This window comes from Clarias gariepinus, chromosome 9, assembly GCF_024256425.1.
Source record: "Clarias gariepinus isolate MV-2021 ecotype Netherlands chromosome 9, CGAR_prim_01v2, whole genome shotgun sequence".
Classification (NCBI taxonomy): domain Eukaryota; kingdom Metazoa; phylum Chordata; class Actinopteri; order Siluriformes; family Clariidae; genus Clarias; species Clarias gariepinus.
In genome coordinates, this window is record NC_071108.1 from 28,098,647 (window position 1) to 28,122,282 (window position 23,636).

At 42.3% G+C, this 23,636-nt stretch overlaps 1 protein-coding gene across 6 annotated transcripts in view; it reads left to right on the plus strand.

Annotated features, from left to right (window-relative positions):
* Positions 1–23,636, plus strand: part of prdm16 (PR domain containing 16) — a 158,793-nt gene that overhangs the window by 76,782 nt on the left and 58,375 nt on the right. For all 6 annotated transcript variants that reach the window (XM_053504124.1, XM_053504125.1, XM_053504126.1 and 3 more), the window contains exon 3: positions 4,405–4,455. In XM_053504124.1, the coding sequence (XP_053360099.1) occupies positions 4,405–4,455 (51 nt within the window). The remainder of the gene's footprint in view (positions 1–4,404; positions 4,456–23,636) is intronic.

Here is a 23,636-nt window from a genome sequence, read left to right on the forward strand (position 1 = left end):
TCCTGACCTAAAGCGAGGGCCGGTGTTAGCTTTACTCGTGCTGATAAGTGTAAAACAAACTTGCTTGCCGTAGCCGTCGCTCCTCTCTCCTTTGTGTTGGCACAATAGGAATTCAGCATTCCTTTAGCCATCCGTTTCGCCGCCCGCCACGTCTTTCTCACACTCCCTGACAGGACAGGAGATGTTGATAAGAATATAATAGGGAATCAAACAATGCTAAGCTGGGAGCGATTATATTTAATTGCCCACGGTGGAGTGTTCACTATCAGTACTCCCTTGATGTTTGCCTTGGCCCTAAAAAGCTGCAAGCCCTCAACTTATTAAAGTCATCACGAATATATCAGATTGTCGCTAGTTTCCTGGTATTTACCGCTGAACTCTTTTCTGTTCTCACTTGCAGTTTTTATCCTGTATGTGTAGACTCTTTGTTAAAATGTTGTTAAACAGTGAAAAATGTTCTCCTGCATCCCTGGTGGCATCTATTGGTAAAATCTCAGATTTTTTCTGTCCCGTTTTGAAGACGAATGACTTTAGATTCGAAAACCCAGCAATGATACAATCTAAATGCGACCATACACACAGTAATGACACCAAAGTGTAAGCCAGGTGTTTACGCTGATCGTTAAACAGCATGGCCCTTACCTTGGTGTGTATTTTGATATTTATATTTTTATGTATATATAAATATATTTATAACAATGAGAAACGCGGTTTGCGTGAAACCATGAAAAACAAGACGCTCGGACGCTGGTTTCTGGACGTGCTTTGCATTCCCCTCTTTCTCTCTTTGTGTTTATTTCTGTCCACCTCGGACCGAGGGCCGAGTTTCCTCCTTACTAATCTGCATGTCAGGAGATCAATAATGCGCCTGCGTATACATATCTAAAAGCCGTGCGCTTCGCCAAAACAAGAGAATATTCTCAATAACTGCGAAGCAAAACTTTCAATTTGTGGCTTTCTTCGTGTGGTTCTTTGAGCCAAAGAGATGCCACTCAGCCAGTTCAAAAGGCATTGAGGTTTGTTTTCTGGTGTTTCTTTTTGGAAACTTGTGGCTTTTGACATCCATAACCATCTATTGGCTGCACTGCTATATTGCCTCATATTATCCAGGCTTGAGGAGAATTGTTTTTGGCAATGTGTGCGCCGAAATTTCCCCGCTGCAAAAGCTCTTAAAGTGTGCTTGCTTTACTCCTTACCTCCAGCTTGTACAGCTCCATGTCAGGCCCTTTCGCAGTCCTCCGTTAATTGCAATTAGAACGAAACTGAGCCGTGACAAGGCGGCGTGGTCGTTGCCTTGACTGAGACCGCCGTCTTTACCTCAGCGCCACTTGTGTTAGGCTAAAGAGGGAAAAGCTGAAGAAAACCTATTATGCAAAATGAAGGGGTGTTTTCTTTGCTAGTTGTGTGTCTATTAGGACAGCTGGATGGCTGGTTTGGAAAAGCTTTGCTGTGTGTGTGTGTGTGTGTTTGAGGGGTGAGGTTGTTTTCTTTTGTCTCTTGGTTTTCACTTTGTGTCAGTATAAATAGATTCGAAGGAAATGATAGTATGCTTATAAAGGTGTGTTATAATGTTAATAACAGAATACATAGACATTTACTTTCTCTCTCTCTCTCTCTCTCGTTCTTTTTGCTTTTTCTTCTGCACACATACATTGATGCTAATTAGGTTCAGGCATTTGGGCTGAATCATTCACCCCGTATTTATTTTTGAAGTCCTCCACCATAGCACCTCTGTTTTCGGACATTCTTGTGCACTGTCAGCCTGACACGCTAATCACAGAGCTCCACGACTTTTTCATTTACACAAGAAGCCCTGACAGGCTTGTGTAAGCAAACGTAGCAAGACGTTTTTTAGAGGTCCAATTGTGCATGTTAAGTCTGTTTAGAAAAAAACATTGCAATTCCCACCGGGGTATCAATGCCGCAAATTGTCTCGTCACAAAACATAAGGGGGGGTGGGGGGGTGGGGGTGGGGGTGAGGGTGGAGTCATAAGAGTCACTTTGAAATGATTTTGACATGCCATAAATCATCTCAACGCTTGTGGCGAATCATACTTTCCAACCATCTAATTAATACATTATTTATTTACTCGACATGCACCCACACATATGGCCACTGCTCTCCGATGGTAAGTCATTTAACCAGCTGGGTGTTGGCCAAGTACACACATACAGTACGCATGCGCCTCTCTCTCTCTCTCTCTCTCTCTCTCTCTTTCTCTCTCTTACTTTTAATTTCTATTTGTTTAGGATTTTACAAAATTTACTTCACATCAAAACGTTATGTAAAAATGTAATTATGTAATTTTTTTTTCTTTTCTTTTTCAGATATATTAAATTTCAGATTTAATATAATGCAAAAATTGTAAAAAAAAAAAAAAAGTAATAAAATATTTTGTGGCTTCTTATGCAACTGATATATATGTATAGATTTTAATAATGTAATTAATATTAATAATAGTGATTATTTTCCCAAGGTGAACATATACACATACTCTTACTCTTTATCTCTTTGTCTCCTTCCATGTGCATTTATAAACCCACAGTAAGCATGTTTCCGTGTGCATCTTCAGTTGTGTGAGATCAAGCAAAAAATGAATTTAAAAAGAAAAAAAAAGAGAGTTGGTGGTCTGCAGTTGCTCGCTTTGGATTCTGCACCATGCGTGTTTGCAACATGTCATTCGTACGCACCGGCACCATAACGCCGTTTTGGTCTGGTGTGGCTGTGACACGGCTACAGGATTGAATTATGTGTGTAAGTAGTTTAAGCAGACTTGTTGGAGTATTTGTGATGTAATTGCTTCCACTTGGTTGGCTTGGATACAGTGACAGGCTCATTTAGGGAACCACAGCTTTTGGGCAGTGTGTAGTGCTTCCAATCAAACGCTGATAAAGGGATTCTGGGAACATACAGTATTCGCTTCCTTTTTTGGTTTGATTGTTTATTTGTTTGTTTGTTTTTCTTTATTTTTTTTTTGTAAGTTTCAATTTTTTTATTATTTTTTTTATCCCCACATCCTTTCACGCATTTTTTATTACCCCAGTGGGTTGCATGCTCACTTTTAGGGCCTCCTTCCCAATTTGAATTGCATTTCAGCACACTGCCAGAATGCATTCAGATGAGTTGCGAGAACGGACGCAGTTGTGCTGACGTGTGGTTAAAGCAGCTCGACAATCATCAGGAACATATTCTTCGTGTGAAAGACACAGAAAGGAAAAGAGTTTGTATAATGGTTAGCTCCCACAAAAATGCAGTGCTTCTTTTAAGACATGCACACACACACACACACACACACACACACACACACACACACAGACCAACAGTCAATCACGTGATACAGTCATTAAGGCTACAAAGTTCATTTTCCTAAAAGGTTAGACAGATCTTGCTAACCAACAGTTTACATTAATTTGTGTCATCACAATCAGACACCCAATCATGCAAGCATTACGGAGAAATAAGCATGATAAACAGTAAGGAACAGATTATATGAAAGCTAGAGCTGTCATTATTAAGGCCCTTCTGTGTAAGTGTGTGTCCCGAGTGTAAGTGCACTCTCTAAACAGAGCGATAAAAATCTCTCAGTGGTGCAGAAAGCTCCTGGATCTCGCAGAATCGCTTTTTGTGTAACAGAGCACTATGAAATGTGCCCATGTCAAGTCCAATACACAGGCCACATGTTTAGTCGCCGAGCCCTTCCTCACCCCTCACACACCTTCCATTCAGAAGATGAGACAGGAAAAGGAGGTGGCGTTCTCATGCTGGAGATCAGCGCGCTCCTGTAACAGAGCCCAATAATCCCAGAGCGCAGCCCTCTTCCTCTCCTCCCTTGCCCACGAATGAAAGAGCGGCACACAGAGAGTGGTGAACTCACACGAGCTCCCATTATCTCCCGAAACCTGGAACAGACCCGGCTCTCATCAGGGCCGCGGCTCTAAAAGACGCCGGCTGTATTCTGGCGCGCGCCTCTCTAGATAAATATTCCTGAAGGGCCCCTAATACCACATCTCCTCCTCCGACTGTCTGCGCCGAGCTAAATTTCCTGCTCCCGTGAGTTAATGTCAAATCTATAAGGCTTTCATTTCAGCACACAAAGAGGGAGCTTGAGCATGCGTGCGCCCGTCAGGGGTGGGGGGGTGTCGGGGTCAAACGATGGACTCCTGTCTCATCACTCAGTGGCCGCTTTATGCTTTCTGCTTGTCAGGTTTCTGCCGCCGCTGTACGGCTATTAGAAGAGACAATCTGAAAAACAGCAACGTGAATGGATGTCCTTATTTGGGCGTTAATGTTAATATTAATATTCATATTCATATTCATATCCTGTCCTTCTGTTTGTTTAGTATTAAACACATGATTCTAATCGAGCCCGAGGTTTAATTCTCTTTTTCTTCTTCTCTTTACAGCAAATGCTGAACGATCATGAAGTGTCCTCGCAGGATAGCTGCATCAAAAAGGTAGGCCTCACTGTGTGCGTCTCAGTGCTTTGAGTACTCCAAAACCTCAACAAAATCACAGATTTATTTATTTATTTTTCACACATTCAAGGTTCACAAGAACAGGATATATTTTTTTACCCTTATGACCAACAAAAATAAAAGGAAAACTTTATTATTATAAACAAACAAATAAATAAAAAAAGTTTGGTCATTTCTGTTTAAACACCTGTCAGAAAGTGCAAGAAGTTTTTTTTGAGCGCACTAAGTGATATAGCACAGAATCCCTCTTTATACACTAATCCTGAGTCATGTTCCAGCAAAGGCTAAGGGTTAGGTTTAAGAAGTGATAAATTTATTGTAGGGGTGGCAAGCTTCATTTCTTTTATGGCCTTTGTGAGAAGGTCGAGGTGGTGGACGAGGAGAGAAGAAAGGAGTTCGAGTGTAAAACCAACGGAGCATGAAAGAACAATGGCAAGACACCTGCTCGGAGAATCAGCGCAAGGCTCATGTGAAGACCGCCTAAGAGGCAGCTGAAGTGTGCGGCTTTAGTTAATGACTGCGCTGGCTTTAGACGGGCTTTTGGCTTTCAGGAATTGCAACGTTTTTACACACTGGATAAGGCTCAAATGATGATATAAAGAAGCCATGATTTCTTATTAGAGAGTTAGTGTTACATCAGCAGTTAAGCTATATTAGTCTTTTTTATGCATTTTCATTACTATCCAAAATTAGTTTTCAAAATAATAATAATAATAATAATTAATAAATCATAGTAATCGATAAAAGAAGTGTACACTTGGACATTAATGTGTAGTTTGTGTCTTTAAAATAATAAGAAGGGAATAAGACATAAAGGAATAACAATATATAATAATAATAATAATAATAATACAGTAATAACACATGGTTCATTTATAAACGTCTATATTCAAGCCAGAATGCTCATGCAATAGAAAACATTTATGCCACATTATCTTCAATATCATCATCTTTCTTTTCTATTTCAATAAAACACCCCTGACCCTCCTAAAGACAACAAACCGAAGAGGCGGTTTTTATTTCCCCCGAGCTGCAAAGCCTTCTTAGCCTCAATCCCGCAGGATGGGATAGATACTGGGAGAAAGGGAAGGTGAGAAGGATGAGGGGATAGAGGCTCAGCTCTTCTTTCATTTATTTATCCTCCTTCTCCAAACACAAACAGTTTCCAGACTCGCGGCTGGAGATGCCTATCGACGGCGCTCTGAGATAGGATCTGCCTTATTGCCCGCGATCGCCTGGGTATTCATGCACCCCCTTTCCACTCTCACACACTAATATTTCAGCTTTCCCCGAAGCCGCCAGATGTAATCTGACTGCTCACACTTTGTGCAAAGACTGTGCATGTGCATTTGTGTGTGTGTGTCTGTGTGTGTGTCTGTGTGTGCATGTCTGTATCTATAGGTTGGTTTCATGTAAGCTCACAGTGATCTGGCCACGATAACACAGAGAGAAATAAATTCATTATAGAAAATCAATGGCTTGTAATTGCATTCACAACTGATCCAAAAAGAAGCCTGGGCAGATCCCCTGCAGCATTGTCCTGCATCTGGCCCGACTCGAAATTAAAACATTTACTCCATTTGGACTGCTTTATAAATGCGCAGGGCCTAAAGCAGGCCTGTGATGCTTTAATGGGAAAGAGATTAATGACTCGCTTTGACAAGCACCCAGAGATCACAGTAATGTCTTTCTGGTCCTTTACTGCCACCAGTCCTTTTCTTTAGGCTAGAAAAATGGTCCATGCTATCTTATCTTGTAATGTTTGTATTCATCAAATAATGCGCATCTTTGACATTCCTGGATGTGACGAAGCTTGCTTTTCATGTTTTGAGGGCCTCCCTTTGTTAAGTTCGTTTGTACAGGGTCAGGTCATCACTTTAACACTTTCTTTTCTTGCTGACGAGAAATAAAAGAAACCGAGAATGGGGGGAGTGGTTAGACAGGCCGGACTCGGGTCAGCAGTATTAGCAGAGAGGGTCACCAAGGGGGTGAGCAAACCTTTTAATGTTTGCTTTATCAAGGCAGGAAAATTTCCCTCCTGTAAAGATTCCATCTCAAACGATCCGTCAAATTTATGACGGGCTTATTATGCGCAAGACACGCATTACAGGTCAGGAGGAGCGCTTTCCTGACCTGCGGGCAGCCCGCTCCAAATGCGATGATTGATTGATAATTATGATAATTTGTTTGAAATGATTATCTGGATATAATAATCACTAGCGTGCAACCCCCCATCGAGGCTGCTTTTTTTTTTTTCCTCCTCTGCGTTTTTCACCCACTCATAATGCAGGGCCATCAGAAATGGCCTCTGGTTATGGAAGGGATAGAAACAGGGGCCTCCCAGTCCGGTCCCCAGGGCTTAGGGGGGGCGGCGTTGATGAATGATGACCCAGAGGAGGCTGAAATCAGAGGAGAATAAACAGGGGAAAGAAGAGGAGAGGGACAAGGGGAAGGCTGGTAACTATCTGTAGCGGAGGGCAATTATACGCCAGGCCAGGCTGCCCCTGGGGCAGCAGCACAGGCTAAAGAATGCAGAGGGTTAAGGAGTCTGACCACCCAACACACACACACACACACACACACACACACACACACACACTGCTCTCAGAGAGGTGGGAAGAAAGAAGACAGTCTGGGAAAAATATTTCTTTCTGAAGTTTCTGTTCACTGTCTGACCAATAACAAATGATCAGGAAGTGTAATTAATTAAAATGCCTTGAAGTAAAACATTCTTTAAAAAAATTAATAATAATAATAATGATGATAATAGGAAAAACTGGACAAGATTCCAACGCAAATTAGGTCCTTAATTTAGTATTTTTTCCCCAAAACCCCTCATTTTAACTGTCAGTCCAAGGTCTTTTTTTAATGCTCAGGAATGTGATTCCACTGAACAACATGCCTGTTCAATTAAAACGGAAAGCCTCCTTATGCGCTTCAGCAGCAGACTTGTCAAAAAACACTCAGCAATTGGATGTCGTTGGCTTTTTCTGTCACCAGCAGGGGAGGAGGCCTCCGTAGAAATAATATTTGTGGTTTTCTTAGTAGGACTAGGAGATGACTTAATGATAATATCCTTTCTTTCTTCTCCTGGCTCAGTTACACTCTAACTGACAATCAGCTTTTTCCTCCTGAGCTCGCATTGTGAAGTGCATTGTGTATATGTATATATATATAAAAACACACACACTCTGTCTGCTTACTAGAGGAAGCACTCAGTCACTGGGCCTGGGACCATGCAGTAAGACACCCTCGCGTGATTACTATTGTGAACACACACACACACAACAGCAGTCTCGGATTAAATTTCTGAATTCAACTACTATTTGAATTAACATAATATTCATGCACCTAAGGAAAAAAAGTCCACATTACACACAGTTTTATAATCCCATTTTACGTATAGTAATATAATCATGTTTCAGTTCTGTTCCGAAAGAATTATCGTGTGATTATTTTTTAAGTTGTTAACGATTTCCGACACATAGGAGTTCTAGTTATATAAGGTCATTAAGCTCTACCCCATGTAGTGAGAATATATAATAAACAGGAGGCCAAAGTGTCTTTTGCAGCCTAAAAATAGTGTCACAGTCATGTGGCAGGTGTCACTTTGAAAAGAAATGAAAAAGAAAGTTGTATTTTACTATGGATCTTAGAAAAAAGATAATAGTTATAACAAAGGAAAACAACTCATAAAACAGCGCAACTTCCATTATCTTTACTTAAGGATACACACGAAGCAGTTTTCCCCCTATATTTCCAAAAAACGTATCCTGTGTTAGCATATTTCTTTTTTTTTTTTTTTTTCGGACAAGAGCTGAAAACAGACATGTCTTTCTGCCCTGTCTGTGGGAACTGTCCCTCACTAGACAGAATGCTGTCATTATGCATGATGATCTTAGCATTCCCAGTTCCAGATGCTTGAGTACAGTGTGTGCATGGAAAGGCCAGCTTTAGTGTAAGCGTGAGAGAGAGAGAGAGAGAGTGAGAGGGGAAGAGAGAGAGAGAGTATGGAGTTGTCCATTGTGGCATGTGTATGGCTGCACACACCCCACTGCATGCACTGGAATTCAAGTGGGAGAGTGTGATGAGGAAAGATGACGAGAGAGAGCGAAAGAGAGAGAGAGAGAGAGAGAGAGAGGGACGAGAGGAAGAGGCGAGAAGGGAAATGGATGACTGCTGAAAGGGCAAAATATTAGCTTTCATGCACTGCTCTCTCAAACTCTCGCCCTTTCTTTCACAATCTTCCCCTGAATGCCACCCCACCGCACACAGCTTTTGAACAATGAGGGTAGAAAGTGACAGAGATTGGTATGTCTTCTTCTTCTTCTTCTCCTTCTCTCTCTCTGTCATTCTACATCTCTGTGAGAGAGTTCATCATGAGTGGGAGTTCATTAATTCTGTTGTGTGAATGAATCAATCCCTCTCTCACACTACTCATATAATAATAATATTGCTGTTGCCATAGAAACGGAATAGTTCTAAAGAGGTTAGTTGAAGTGTTAGTGTAGTTTTTGTGTATTTTCATGACACTGGTGGTCTACAAATTTTTTTTTTTCCTGTTTGGAAAAGTGAATTTAATTTCTTTCAAAGGCTTCACAGACACATCCTCAGGTACCCACATTGCCGGGTACTATTGCTCGGTGTGTGTGTACTGTATATGCACATGTTTGTGCATTTGTATACGCACAGCACAAGGGGGAGCATTTTTCAGTTAGTCAAACATTTTTTGGTCGCTCCTGAGAAAGTAATGGAATCCATTGTGAGTGAACACTACACAAAAACCTCTTCCTTTTTTTGCACCGATTTTTTTCCCCTCGCACAAGCAGATAATGATAAGTCACAGCCGTAGATGCGTTAGCGTAATGAAGGACGAGACAAAAGAGCTGAATGGAAGACTAAAGAGTGAGCCGTGCTGAGGGTTAGGAATTTCTGAATGCCCATGAGAGAGGCTCTGCCAGTCAGTGGCTGTCTGACCAGGCCATGCCCAACCATGCAGAGGTCATGTGAACACAACCCCCTCACACTCCTCCATCTCTCTGACATGTCTGCTCTCACATTCTCACCCCCCAATTCCCCAAAATGAATATTTCTCCCAGATCAGATAAAAAAAAAAATAATAATAAAAAGCGCCAGTGGTTTGCAGTTTGTTCATCTCTGAATGGACTTGGAATTGTCTTTACATTGTTAACCCCTGGACAAGTAGAAGCAATCAGTTCACATTTTATAGCAACTGTTTAAAGATGTCTAATGCTTTCAGAATTTGTAGACCTAATCTCAATCCACTCCACCTCAGCATGTGGAATGTAATTATCATAAACATAAAAACAAACAAAAAATAAGAGCAGAAAACTTTTATTTCATTCGAATGAAAGCTAAAGAAGAGTAAGAGTAAGGGAGTCTGTTAAAGAAGGAATGAAACACAACCTGGCATGTAGTGTAGGGAATTAATCAACATCATGACGGTGTGAGACAAAGTCTGGTACTGTTACCACCCTTCTTCAATAACACCAAGTCCCTGAGTGTTTTGCTTGTTTTACACCACGGCAATTTATCAACAGTGACAAATTGTGTTTTGCACAATTTGTGAACTCGCACATTGATTGAAAAATCTATTTATAGCTACAGTACTGTGCTAAAGTCTTGAGCCACCCCTTATATTAAATTAAAATTAAAGAAATGGGAGCAAATGTTTTACATTGACACACTGCAAAGTGCCTAAATATACAGTACCGTTTTAAAAGAACCTGAGCAGCAACCTCATTTCCCCTCCTGTCTGTTCCAACCACTCAGCATTCAGCATCACTGGTATATTAATCACCAGCCTGATCATCTGTTATCATATGTCTTAAGTTAGATGTTTTTTTTATGCTTGAATGATTCATAGGTCACTCTGGCTTGACAAACAAAAACATTCCTCTAAAACTGGTCAGGTACAGGGACTGGACTGAAAACGAGAGCCAAAAACTTGCTAAAAACCAGAGACAAAAAAGTCCTTCAAGAAGCCTGGAGAACGATTCCTCAAGATGACATTAAAAATACAAGAAAGCCTGGCTCTTCTGAGGCAAAATATGATATAAAATGAGGGGGGACTTGGGTAATCTTGTTACTGACCATATAAACAGATACACGTTTAAATTTGTTGAATAAAACATTTTCTATTATTAGTCTTACTGTAGATCAGAGCTGTTTATTATAGTAATGCTGATTTGTATCTGCTGTTATAGAGTATGAAACAAGACCTTCAAACCAATCGGATTTAAGAATTCGAAAAGGGTGAGACCTTGACAAGAAACATACAGGTAGCTTAATGTGTCCTCATGTAGTTTTATCCAGCTTTTAAACACAAAACCTAAATGATTTTTTTTTACACCTTGACTCATTTAAAGCGGTTGTAATAAGTGCTGTAAATAATAAAAATAATGTGTTTTGTGCAGATATTTATTAACTGCTACAACAGCCATGTGTACACTATGATTATGATCAGTCTGTCTCAGGTCTTGTCCATGCTACAACTCAGGTATATAGAAATGTTTTTTTTACGGCTGTGTGTGTGTGTGTATATATATATATATATATATATATATATATATATATATATAATATATATATGATTTATTATTATTATTATTATTATTATTATAGAAGGGCATTCATCAGTGTCGCTCCCAACACCAGCATTGTGCGCACCTTTTTTTTTTTTCTCTCTCACTTAAAAAATCTGCACCGTCATGCCCACCTGCACCGTCTTGCACAGCCTTGTTCCGGACAACCTGAACCGAAGTTTACAAACGCCGCATTTCTCATCCCATTGTGGCTCTTGTCAAGGAAAGAGCCTCGGCTCGGCTTGTTTGGGGATCATGTGGCCGACGCCGGAGCTCTCGTTTCTAAGATGGCTGACCTCCGCTTGCACTCAAGAGATTGCTAATCGTGCCCACTGAGACGCTTGTTTACAGAGGAACAATCGAAACCCGTACATCTGCACTTGTGGGTTAACACACAAACCGTCCTGCTGGTGCTTCATACAAAAGCAAGACCGGAAAACAAATAAAACAGGGAACGTGTTGTAATTATTATTTTTTTTACTCATTCTCTTCCTTAGAATTATTTAATCATTCTTCCCTAGAATTTATTTGATGGTTTACTAAGTGAAAATGAGTAGGACAGTTTGCCCTGATGAAATGTTGGATTTTTCCTGAGTTTAGATTCATATTCACAGCGTGTATTCTTTACTAAATGTATGTGTAGGTATATGTGTGTGTGTGTGTGTGTGTGTGTGTGTGTGTATGCACGTTCAGGACTACACCCACATTATCACTAAGAAGAGATAAAATCCCTTTTCAATCCGATATCAGTGTGAGGTCCAGATGTGTGTGTGTGAGTGTGTATGTGTGAGTGTGTGTGTTGGAACATGCCTCCATCTGTGGCACACATGGGATACATTCTGTAGTAGTTGAAATAATTCATGGGTCACTCGCAGACATACTACTTGATACTTTGCAGCTTCTCTGTTATAAATGGGTCTGGCTGCAATACACACGCACACACACACACACACACACGATTTTAAATTTCATAATTAAACCTTTTGTTTAATTATAAATAAAAACAGTATAGAAAATATCAGAAAAAGGAATGATCTTAATACATGCAAAATATTTCTTAATATTCGTAATGAAGTTCTTCAAAGGGATAAAAAGAAATGAAATGCATTAAAGCGAAAACCCCAAAAAAAGAGGTGTGTGTGGGCTTAGTAAATAATCAGGCTAAAGTCTGAGTCGTGCTAAGCTTTTGCAAAACTGCCTCCTGCATCAGACAAGTTAATAAAACACGGATTCACCCCCCTCCACTCGACGAGCGGCGTTCGGGCTCTGAGGGTTTAATCTTCATTATGGAGCATTAGCCCACTGCGAGCTTTCTGGTTGAGCCTGGCACCACCGAGCCGGTACACACACTCACACACTCTCTCTCTCTCGCTCTCTCTCTCTCTCTCTCTCACACACACGCACACATACACAAGCACTGACCTCACCCGCTCAAATGAACTGTTAAATAACTCCACCTAATCCTGAGACCCTGAAACAATAGGTGCTTGAAACATCCATTTTCCTTCCATCAATCAAGCTCTGCGGCTTTAGAGATTTATCATTAATTAATGCGCACGGGGAACGGGACAATCTCGAAAAGAATCTCGCAAAGACGGCTTGTGGAGAGAGTGTGAGAGAGTGAACGTGAGAGTGAGCCTACTGTATATCATTGTGCTAACAAACAGCATTGCTAATCCTCTCACAGTCAAAGGTTGTTGTTTTTTTTCAAGAAACACAATCATTAACCAGAATAATTTGGATATTGATTGTTTGCTGAAGAGCTCGTGTTTATCTAATTAATCTCGTCAAAGCCTGTGTTACTTTCCCCTGGGGACAAAACCATTTACTTATGCTAATGACCTGTTGCTCTTCATTTCTTAATTAGGGCCTAATAATCGGGATCAGTTACAGATTCGGTGTGTGACGCCGTGACCCCGCGACATCGCCCAAGCTTCAATCACGTACGCGGTCCTCGGCGTGTCATGAAGCCGAGGGCTTCATTTAATATGCTAATGCACACGAGCGGGGCCAAGAGGACGATCTGAATATCTGCCATAGTCATTAGGATAATTAGAGAGGAAAGGCAATTGAGTAAACAGGGTCGTTAGCCTGTCACCCCTAATTAAGCCATTAAAGAGACACAGGGCAGAGGGTGTCGCGTTAATTAACGGCTGCTCGCCGAGACGAGTGTTCGACACACAAATTATCTGATCGAGAAACAATGATTAGGCGAAGCAGGGGGGCCGTTAGAAGAGGTGCCGAGGAGCCCTCGCCTGTGTCCCGCACAATGCTAATGACTCATCCTTAATAATCCTTTTATTCTGCGAAACAGCCCCATTTAGGTCTCACACACCCGGAACCAATGAAAAGCATGAAAGCACAAGCAAAAAAAAAAAAAAAAAAATCCTGTTTAGGCGCCTCTTATCTGCACCAATTAAACACATCCTCTAGCACGTTAGCAGACACGTGGAACAGTCATCTGTGCCAGGGATTTGAAACACACTCGGGGATGAGATGAGCAGCCGGTTTGACTTAGAGGCTTTGTAGCCTTGCGTTCATTTGCTTTCCATTAATTTAGTGGACTCCTTAATGAAGCCTTCTATAAAATATTACAAAAGAAATAATGTCACCTCTGAAGTACTGTACTTTTGCAAAACACAACTCACTTTTCTGCTATATGATTTTTTTCTGAAAATGAAGATATCACACTGTGCTCTTCTTTCTCACTGAGAGTATACCACAACCTTTAGGTGTGTCTTTTTCCACCTTGGAGAGTGCACATATACAGTACATATTAAGTTCTATATAAATACTAAAGGTTGAAAAAACCAAAATGACATCAGCGACATGAAAAAGTACTTCTGAGAGTTTGCAGAGCATTTGTTGACATTCAGAAAGACAATCATGATGCTTGCACTGACTATAAATATGGGCAAGAAATTGATAAGAATCTCTAGACAGAAAGCTTTGGGGTGTATTTAACCGCGTCAAATTCATGACACCATTAAAGCACAGAAGGCTCTATTAGATGCACAGATGAACATAAGTCTGGTTTGAATATGCAGTACGTTCACGTTACCGTGTTTGTTTGCGCTCTTAGGTTCTGTCTCATCATTCAGTCGAATCAGATGCATGAAATAAAGCAGCTTTCATGAGAGAGGAAGCAATGATCTGGAGAAGGTGCGCAGCTTAAACAGGGCATTATCATATAAAATATGCAATCAGGATGTGATGCAGAACATTAGGCATGGAATCACGAAGAGCGGCACGCAATAACTCACAATACAGAGCAACGCAACGACAAAGAGCAAAGCCATTTATTTTGATTGAAATGCTTTCGTCTAAACCTAATAAAGCAAACGAATGATCAATTTTATTTTTTAAGTATGAGGTCAGATCATGAAACTGTTTATTCTGCGGTGCTTTTATTATTAAATCCTGCACAAAATGTATAAATGTATGTTTACAGTATGGGACTTTTTTATGGGCTAGTGCTATAGATTTATTCTTATTTACCTTTTTTTAACGTTTTACCTTTGTACTTTGCAATTTGACATGATGGAAAACGCACCTTAATGGAAAAAAAACCCTACATGATTAGTTGGTAAATTTTCAGCTTCACTCACAATAATGCTTGCTTGGAATTATTTGCTTCAAACAGTGACTTTACCACTGGTTTGCTTTTTTTTTTTGTCATTATTGTGGATGTGATTTAAAATCTTGGCCATAATGGCAATACTTTGACAAACATGACTTCTTGGTAGGAGATTTGTGTCAAGTATTTCTGAACCAGCACATAAATGAATTAGCAATAAAACGGACTTAGCCCGTAATAGCAGGGGTGCCCATTATTGGAGTTCTAATCACTAAAGAGATGCCATTCAATTGCCTCAAGAAGGCGCTTTTTTCCCCCTGCCGCTTTGCCGGCCACCGGATTTCATAAAGTAACACGTTTTTAATGGAAGGTGCTCTGCTTGAGCCAAGGACCCCAGAAGCTTTTTTTTTGCTGCGGGTCTGAGTTTTGATTACTGCTGGCAACAGGCTCTTAGCTCTCGTCGGAAGCCAAGGCCGAGTTGAAAGGGTCCCAGCGTGCGTGCCGAGGCTCTGGAAATTACAGCGGGGAAAAGGGGAGAAAGTGCTCCTCTGCATTTAGTGCATTTAATCAGCCGCTCTTTTTTTTTTTTTTTTTGATAGTCAAACAGTAGTTAATTACAGTTGCACCTGCCCACGGGTGTCGGGGTGGATCGTTGTTAATGAGGGATCTAGAGCGCCTGCGTCTTTTCCTGGAATATATAAAACTCCAGGGGATGCGCCGCATGGCATCGCCAGCTCGCCACTTATGCCTGCCGCTCGCCGCGTCATGATTGACAGCGGAGACAGGAGGAGAAAAGAAGGAGCTCGATTTTGATTCCATCTCTTGTGTTTGGAGAAATTATACATCTCTGCCCTCAACTTCACAGGCAGAGAGAAAGAAAGAGAGAGCAGGAAGAGAGAGCGCCACTTGTTTCTCAGTCCTAATTTTTAAATTGTGTAGATATTTCTCCCCATAAAATCTTACATTGCTTTGATTTAACTGAACTTTGGTAAGGTTTCTTTTTTTCCCCCCTTAAATTAAAGAAGGTCTCACATCGGTCTTGTTTCTTCGGATGCCACTCTTTTGAAGTCGTTAGCATTTTTAAATAAAAAAGACTCCTTCTCCTCCTTCCTCCTCTTCTCTCTTCTTGTCTGGAGTTTCTTTTTCTTTTTCTTAAGTGAGGGAGAGAAAGGGAGAGGGAGAGATAATGAGACGACGCGACTAGGGCTATTAAAGGACAATTTGATAGCGCACACACCATGTCGGCCGTTCCAAAACAAGATGTGCTCGGTAGCACACGCTCTGCTGGACGCCTGATCAAAGCGCGTTAAAAATGACCTCAGTGTCAAGAGCGCTGATCAAAAAGCAGGTGCAAACGGGCGTACACAGGCGCACATGCGCACACGCACAGAAAACCACGCACATGCAAAGACATGCAAAGACAGAGAATGTCACACACAAAACTCACAAACCCATACTGAATCTTTTCTTTTCTTTCTGGCTTTTTTTTTCATGCACATGACTATAGGGAAATGTTCGTCCCTGACCTCTTTCATTCTTTTCTGTTTTATTATTTTGACCCTCACCCCTCCTCTCAACTCAAACCCCCATGCTGTGCTATAATCTATTTTTTTAGCTCTTCTATCGGTAACCATATTTGCCACACCCAATCAGTTTGATTGATCATCAGCAAGGCCACAGGCTGGGCAATCAGCTGGGTCTCGACGATTTCCCCACAGACGCACGGGGCTTGACAGCACCATAAACTGGCCATTCATCAAAGTGTCCGTGCTGGACAATGGCGCTGCCCCGCGGCTCACTGTCATACACAGCTCCGAGCACGCTGGCAAAGTCACACACGACCGTACAGACCTTTGCGACCTGTATGTGTGCAGGTGTAACGCGTCAGTTCATTTGGTGTGTAAAAACAGGAACGATACCGCAGCCCAACGATCTGCCATGCCCGGGTCTGGCACCGATCTTCTCTCCGGCTCATTCAAGAGTCTCGGCTGCTTAGAGAAATGGATCAGGCCCTAAAGCAATATTGACTGGATAGAAATGTAAGATGAATAATGGCCCTAATGCGATATCCACACACACAGAGGTCATGATAATAAAGCATTTATCAGCTCTCTATTACTTAGACACACACTCACACACGGTCACATACACATGGTGTTAAATACAGAGCGCAGGGGGGGCGGGGGAGGGGAGTGGGGTTCAGACGTACAGACGGTTCAGAACACCATCGAGGGAGCTTGAAATTAGCTCCTAAAGTACACTTAAAAGCGAGCAGCGACTATGAGAACGTGACAGTGCGGAGAGGGCGAGAGGGACGTGGAGGAGGAAAGAAAAATAGTCTGAAATACAAAGAAAAGCAGAGGAGAGAGAGAGAAAAGAGTAGCAATGGAGCATGGAGTGTCAGCGTGAACGAGAAGGCGAGCGTGAGTGTTTCTGCTTTCTGAGATCGTCCAGAGAGTTAAAGAATGCCGCCGCTCACCAGGCTCCTCTGCGTTTTACGGCACATGGGTCAATAGTAATAATAAAAGAGATATTCATGGACTTAGAGTTCTCCCTCTCTCGCTTCTGTTCTCTCTCTCTCTTTCTCTCTCTCTCTCTCTCTCTCTCAGGCATATCACCTAGTTATTTAGAAGACGTCTCGTCCCGGGCGTTCAGGGAGCCCATGAATCTGCCAGCGCCTGTACACTTAGGGGCCCGTAGTCAAGACAAAAGAGCCTCTCCTGACCTGGTCACTAAACCCTGTCAAATGGAGCCATTCCTCTTCCAGCCAGGACTAATGAGTTCCTCAAGCCATGCCAGCTTTAGGAGCACAGGCTAACATTTAGCAAACTTCTAGCAAACAAAGAGAAAAGCTTGTGATATTTGCGAACCGCGTTCGTTTTTCAGTATTATTTTTATTTTATTTCATTATGATTTATGATTCTGTAGATATTACAAACAGTTGTTAAACAAAAAACCTAAGTGTTTTAAAAAAGTACTATTTAGCCGTGCTGTGCCGTTATCTCCAGCGGATTTCGTTTCCCTCTGCTCAAGGCAATGGCCGCTAGCAAACAGGCAGCGTTCGAAAAACAGAGACGTTAGCCAACTCTGTTTAGCCTGACACTGTGAAGACGGCCTCGGCCTCTGTTTCCGAGTTCAGGAACGCGGGGCGCTTTATGTGCACATTCAGGATATGGGGGTTATCCTGGATGACCTGCCTATTGAGTCCCAGTGCTGCAAGTAAAAGCAGGAGTGTGGCGGGGAGGAGCATGCTAACACTCCACCTAAACCCGACTAAAATAACTATCCCACATACAGAACACTAAGTGCAAGTAGTAATAGAGATATCATTTGTGTGTGTGCGTGTGTGTGTGTGTATGTGTGTGTGTAGTACAATTTATTGTACTGAATTTTTTTCCCATCCCAGTGTATTTACATTTACATTTATCTAAATAAAATGATTTTTATATGTGTGCGTACAGTAGTGTGCAAGTGTAGACAGTATTTAATATCTTTATATCTGCAGCGGTGAGTAAGCGAGCAAGTAAGTGAGTGAGTGTGTGGTGCATGGAGTAGTGTGTGAGGAGGATATGTGTGTGTAAACACGTACAGTACCCAGTTCCAAGCTCATAAAACACAGCACACTGTCGAAGCATCCTGCTGCTTTTAGGAGAGCTGTGTTTTGATGTCAAGATTCCAAGCAGCTCAGAAACATCACACACGAGCACACACACGCGATTTCATACACAGTAGATATAGATATTAAAACAATAACTGGACTATACAGTTATTCCATCAGAAAACACACACACACGCAAACTCTTTTCTTCAAGTGAAGAAGAATAAATCAATATTATATAATAATAATCATTCCCAAGCATTTATCATGCGGTTTATCTTATTGATACTTTTTTTTTGTACATATATTTAGAATACACACAAATGCCGCATCGATAATGTATACGCGCTAAAGCTATCTACTTGTCGTAGTTTTTATTGCCTCCTGCATGCATTCCTGTCACGTAACACGCTCTCGGAGCTTGTTTGTGTTCCTAAGGCCTGGCTCGTCTACACGAGGGGTCTTTCCCACTTTCCCAGCACTCGGAGCCATTCTCTCCCAACTTCCTGTGCTCTCACCGGGAGGAAAGGTCTGTTTGTGTTGCCACGGAGACGTGCTGAAAGGAGCCGGACCTTCCTTCGTCTCCTTCAATGCTCCTCTCCTTCGGAAACAAAACAAAATGGAGAGAGAGAGAGAAAAGAGAGAGAGAGAGAGAGTTCTTCATTCGCGTAGGGAAACCCCCGAAGCGGGCCGAGTTTCAAACAATTGCAGGAGGAGGCTTCTATTAGTTTGTGTGTTATGATAAGGTGGCTCAGTCAAGCGAAAGCCAGCTCCCAGTCCCAGCTTCCCTGTTTTTTTTTCCTGTTTTTTTTTAAGTTCTTTGCATTAGACAACGAACGAGTGCTTAAACAAACGACAGAACAGAGGGCGGACGCAGCCTCGAACCAACCCCCTGCTCTCAGCTCGCGCAGGCCGAGCCAGGCTGTCGCAGTTTACCGCGGGCCGACAAGGTGACAAGTCAATGTGCAGTCTATTTACACACAGCTGATGGTGTCAGTTCCCCTGTCGATGCGCCGAGGTTAGTTTTTTTGTGGAGGGGGGTGGTATATCTAATACCTCTCGAACAGTTTTGTCCCTCTCTGGCGATTTGGCCGAGTGTGACTGCTGACGCCGGAGATAAATGCGTCTCTGACCCCAGAATCCTCCGCCGGGTTTATTTGTGAATTTCATTGAGTTCATGCTTTATAGTGTATGGTGTGAATGTGAGTGTGTGGTCCCCTCTCTCTCTTTCTCCCTCTCTCTCCCCGTGAACTGCGCCACTTCAGAGATCCTGCTGTGTACAGGCGCCCTCTGTTGCCTGTTTGTGTTGTGAGAGTTGTACATCTGTGTGTTTCAACACACCTCCAGTGTAAAACCGCCACTATACTAAAGCAATGTGCCATAAAGCCAAATGAGCCGTTCTGCAGTGGAGGGCTCTATTGAGTAAACAAATCTCTCTCCCTTTTTCTCTCTCTCCCACTCTCTCTCTCTCTCTCTCTCTCTCTTGCTCAGCTGCCAGACAGACAATATTACTACATTACTATAATGGAGCTACGGCGTTAAAAACGTTCCATTCCTCCTCTCGTGCCATCACAAATCTCTTTGTTCCTGTTTCTGCCGTCATGAACAAAAAGCGAAAGGAATTTCGTCCACACACAAAAGCAGCAGCAAAAGTTTTAACGTCCGTAGACTATCAAACCAGCAAAGTGTTTGGACAATGAACAAGATGTTTGACTTTCCCCCTCGCTGTGCCATGAAAACGATACATAGCACTCGCAAATTAGCGCGCTCGGCTAGCTTTCAGGCTTTGTCTTATCCCCAACCAAGCTGCCTAAGTGCCACACCAAGCCTGTATACATTTCCAAAAGCCAAATTTCGGTTGCACTCCGTACAGACTCGTTGTTCAGGAATCGTGTTTTGTAAGAAGATGCCTCTCTTTTTACTTACCGCTTTATATTTTATATTTACAACTGCTTAATAGTAAAGATTAATAGTAAAGGTTAATGTCGAATATAGTGGTGGCAATTAATATTTATTTAAAATAATGCTTTAAAGCCTGTTCCTTTTAAATTACTATAAACATTTACTTTTTTTTTTTTCAATTTCCTTAACATTATGATATTTCTCAACAGAGACCATTTCTAGAATGAGTTTAAACAAGGAAATTAAAAGGGTGAGAAATGTAATATCGCACGCAGCCCTGACTATAAGTGCTGCTCTCAAATGCTCTTAAACTAAAGAGGAAATTGAGAGTTTAAATTGCAGTTGGATTGGTTTTCCGCGTCCATCCTGGAGCAGGGTTGGATTCCGAGATGCAGCTCTGTTTCAGTGCACCGGGCGAATGAGAGGCGTGAGAAAGCCATGCGAATTTCTGCCCTCCTCTTCCTAAAAGCACCTCTCTTTTATCAGCCCTGACTAGTGCTCCTGAACAGCAAACCTGCTGTTATTTCAGTGATCCTTCATGGCACACACTGTCCCTGCCAAATCTCTCTCTCGCTCTCTATCTGTCTCCGTCTCTCTCTCTCACTTGCTGTGTTTTTTTGAAGCTGCACTCCTGTTGGCTCTGCTGTTTCCTCTTGGAACACTGTAAAGTGTTATACTGTACTTAAGTCGCTTGCTTACTACTGGTCGGCCATGATGTTTGAGGCTGTGCAGTGTTGGGGGGAGGGGGGGCGGGGGGGGGGGGGTTATGTTGGATGGGGCGGGGGCGGTCGAGAAGGGCGGGGGTGGATGTCCAGCTCTGCAAGGCATGTTCCGAATTTGTGGTTAACTCGAGATGGTTCTTCTTGGAAGAGGGAAAGAGGAGAGGCGAAAGTGAGGGGAGGGAGAGTTTGCAGGGGGAAGGAGTTTTAGGGAGGTGTTTTCATTCAAGGTTTTGTTAACCCCTTAACCACAGCAGCGCGTGTCCACAAACTAGCGAATTGATTCCAATACAAACTGCAGACGGAGTCGTTTGGCTTGTGGTCTGGTTTTGGAGAAGGGGAGAAATTAGACAGTCTGCGCTTACACGCACACACACACACACACACACACACACACACACACACACACACACACAAACAATCATACAATTTAAACAAGACACATGCTAAGGTTCTACGTTGTCTCCGACATCAGTCTCGATGTCTGTTGAACAGAGAAACGTATGTATTTATGTTCACGTGACAGCACTTTGACACAAGTTAAGTGGCTAATAAAACGAGTTGCTCAGGGAGCCTCTGGCCCTTCGATGAGCCTGATGGGTATTATTCACGGTTTATTGGAGATGCGCCACAGATGTGGCAAAAGAGAAAGAAGGCTGTTGAAACGACGCATCTGCGTTACATATAGTTTACACTGCGTATCCGAGCAGCCGTAACCATGTCTGCAGGGAGTAAATCAAATAAATAAGTAAATCAAAAACGGCCTGTTAGCCTTGTTCACACTGCGCAGAACACGGCCGTGCCATTCTCCTCATCCTGTTCACTAAAGGCCACCGCTAAAATGATATTTTCTTCAGAGCCTGCTTTTGAAACAATGCACAAATGTTTTCAATCTCCGCTAAGTCTTTGTGTGGAACAGACAGATTTTTTTTTCTTTGGGAGCACATTCTGGCCTCGGTAGCCTTTCTAACATGTAACATTTCACTGACTTGTTTATTCATTTTTTTTATTTATTATATTGAAGTGTGGTTTTGGATATCCTCTTAACTAACTGAAGCTTGCATTTCCTGCGATTTTACTAACCTCCCTATATGGAGCTCTTGTATCTACCTGGATTATTTTTCCCTCGGCTGGTGACTGGCCAATGTGTGTCGGTCAAATCAGCTGAGAAGGAAGTGCCGTGCTTCCTGCTTGTTTTAAACAAAACTTTTTTTCAGCCCACAAGAGCTTTGCATAGACTTGATTTTAGGGATACAGGTGTAGTTATGCTAGGACAAAGAAAAAGCAAGAAAAAGTTTCAAGGCAAAGAAAAGAAACGCTTCAATCATTACACATCTACGTAACCAGTGCAACACTATTAAAATATAAATGTCATAGATTCACAGTTGGGAAAAATAAGAGGCCAAAGCTTCCCCTTTTTTTGGCCAAAGTAATAAAGTCAGCAAGCTCTATGTAAATGGAGGGGCTTTACCTCGACCCAGCGTGGCGCACAGTCAGTGATGCGTTTCCTTTTCTCGCTCCCCCCTCGGGTAATGTTCCCTCGCAGTGGCGCTAGTAATTGAATCAAGTCAATATAGATATGCCCCTCTCCCCATATCACCCCTCACCTAAAAAAAAAATTAAAAAAACTTTTAGTAATGAGAGCCAGATGTTTTGAGCTGGTGGCCCTCGTACCAGGGGGTGTCTTAAAGGTGCAGGATCGTTTCAGCAATGGATATATCTTCATTGTGGAGTCGCGACAGACATTACCTTAGTGGTGGGATCCGAGTCACACATGCATGTGCCTGTATGTGTTTTATGAACTGCAGCAACAGACTGACACCCATCCTGCTTCTGGCAGCCCGGCTGGTCTGGATCCAATCCCCTGGCGCTCATTAAAGAAGTGCCCCATCCCCACACCCATCCTTTAATGAAACACTAAAGGGGGGGTACACTCTGTAACAGATGTGCAACCGGGTCGAAGACATACCTGAGCTCACAGACTGCCGAGTGGACTCTTTCAGGTCAGGGAGAATGAAAGAAGTGTGTGTGCGGGTGTGTGTGCGGGTGTATGTGCGTGCGCAGACATTGAAAGAGGGAGAAAGGAAATATCAGAATTTTTAGAGAATAACAGCTCATCATTTTTTATTCACAGTACTGGGAATCAAAACCACCTCCATTAATCTGGAAGGAGGAGACATGATCCCTCTAAAACACTCTGTTCTTTATGAATAACAACTGGATCTGGCACAATTTCTCAAAAAACAACAAAACTACTGACTAAACGGATGAACTCCTAATTGCTGCTGTGATGTCTTCAACCTAGCTTTATTATCAAAGATGACAGTCTTTAATGCGCTGGAGAAAAGCAAATTATGTGACAGCGACATCTTTGTATGGTCCTTACCATATGCAACAAATTTTACAGAATCTATTATTCGATTTAATACCCCTAACCCCCCCCCCCTCTCTCACACACACATTCCCTCTCCCGTGAGCCATCCTCATTTCTTTTGCGCACATCTCCCACCCTTTTGCACTTTTCCTTCTCCGCATGCACCGAAAACCGCACACATTCCTGAACATGCTTTGGGTCAGGGTTTTGTGCAAGAATATGAAAGTGACTCATGAGAGAGAAGGAGAAAGTAAACGGGGCCTGTCAAAGTCATCACTTGTCAGCGAACGAGGCAGAGGCACGAGAAGACAGAGGAAGAGACGCATTTGTTTTCACAAGGCCGCTGCAAATCCCTCGTTAGCTCACTCAGAGCATTTCGGCGTGA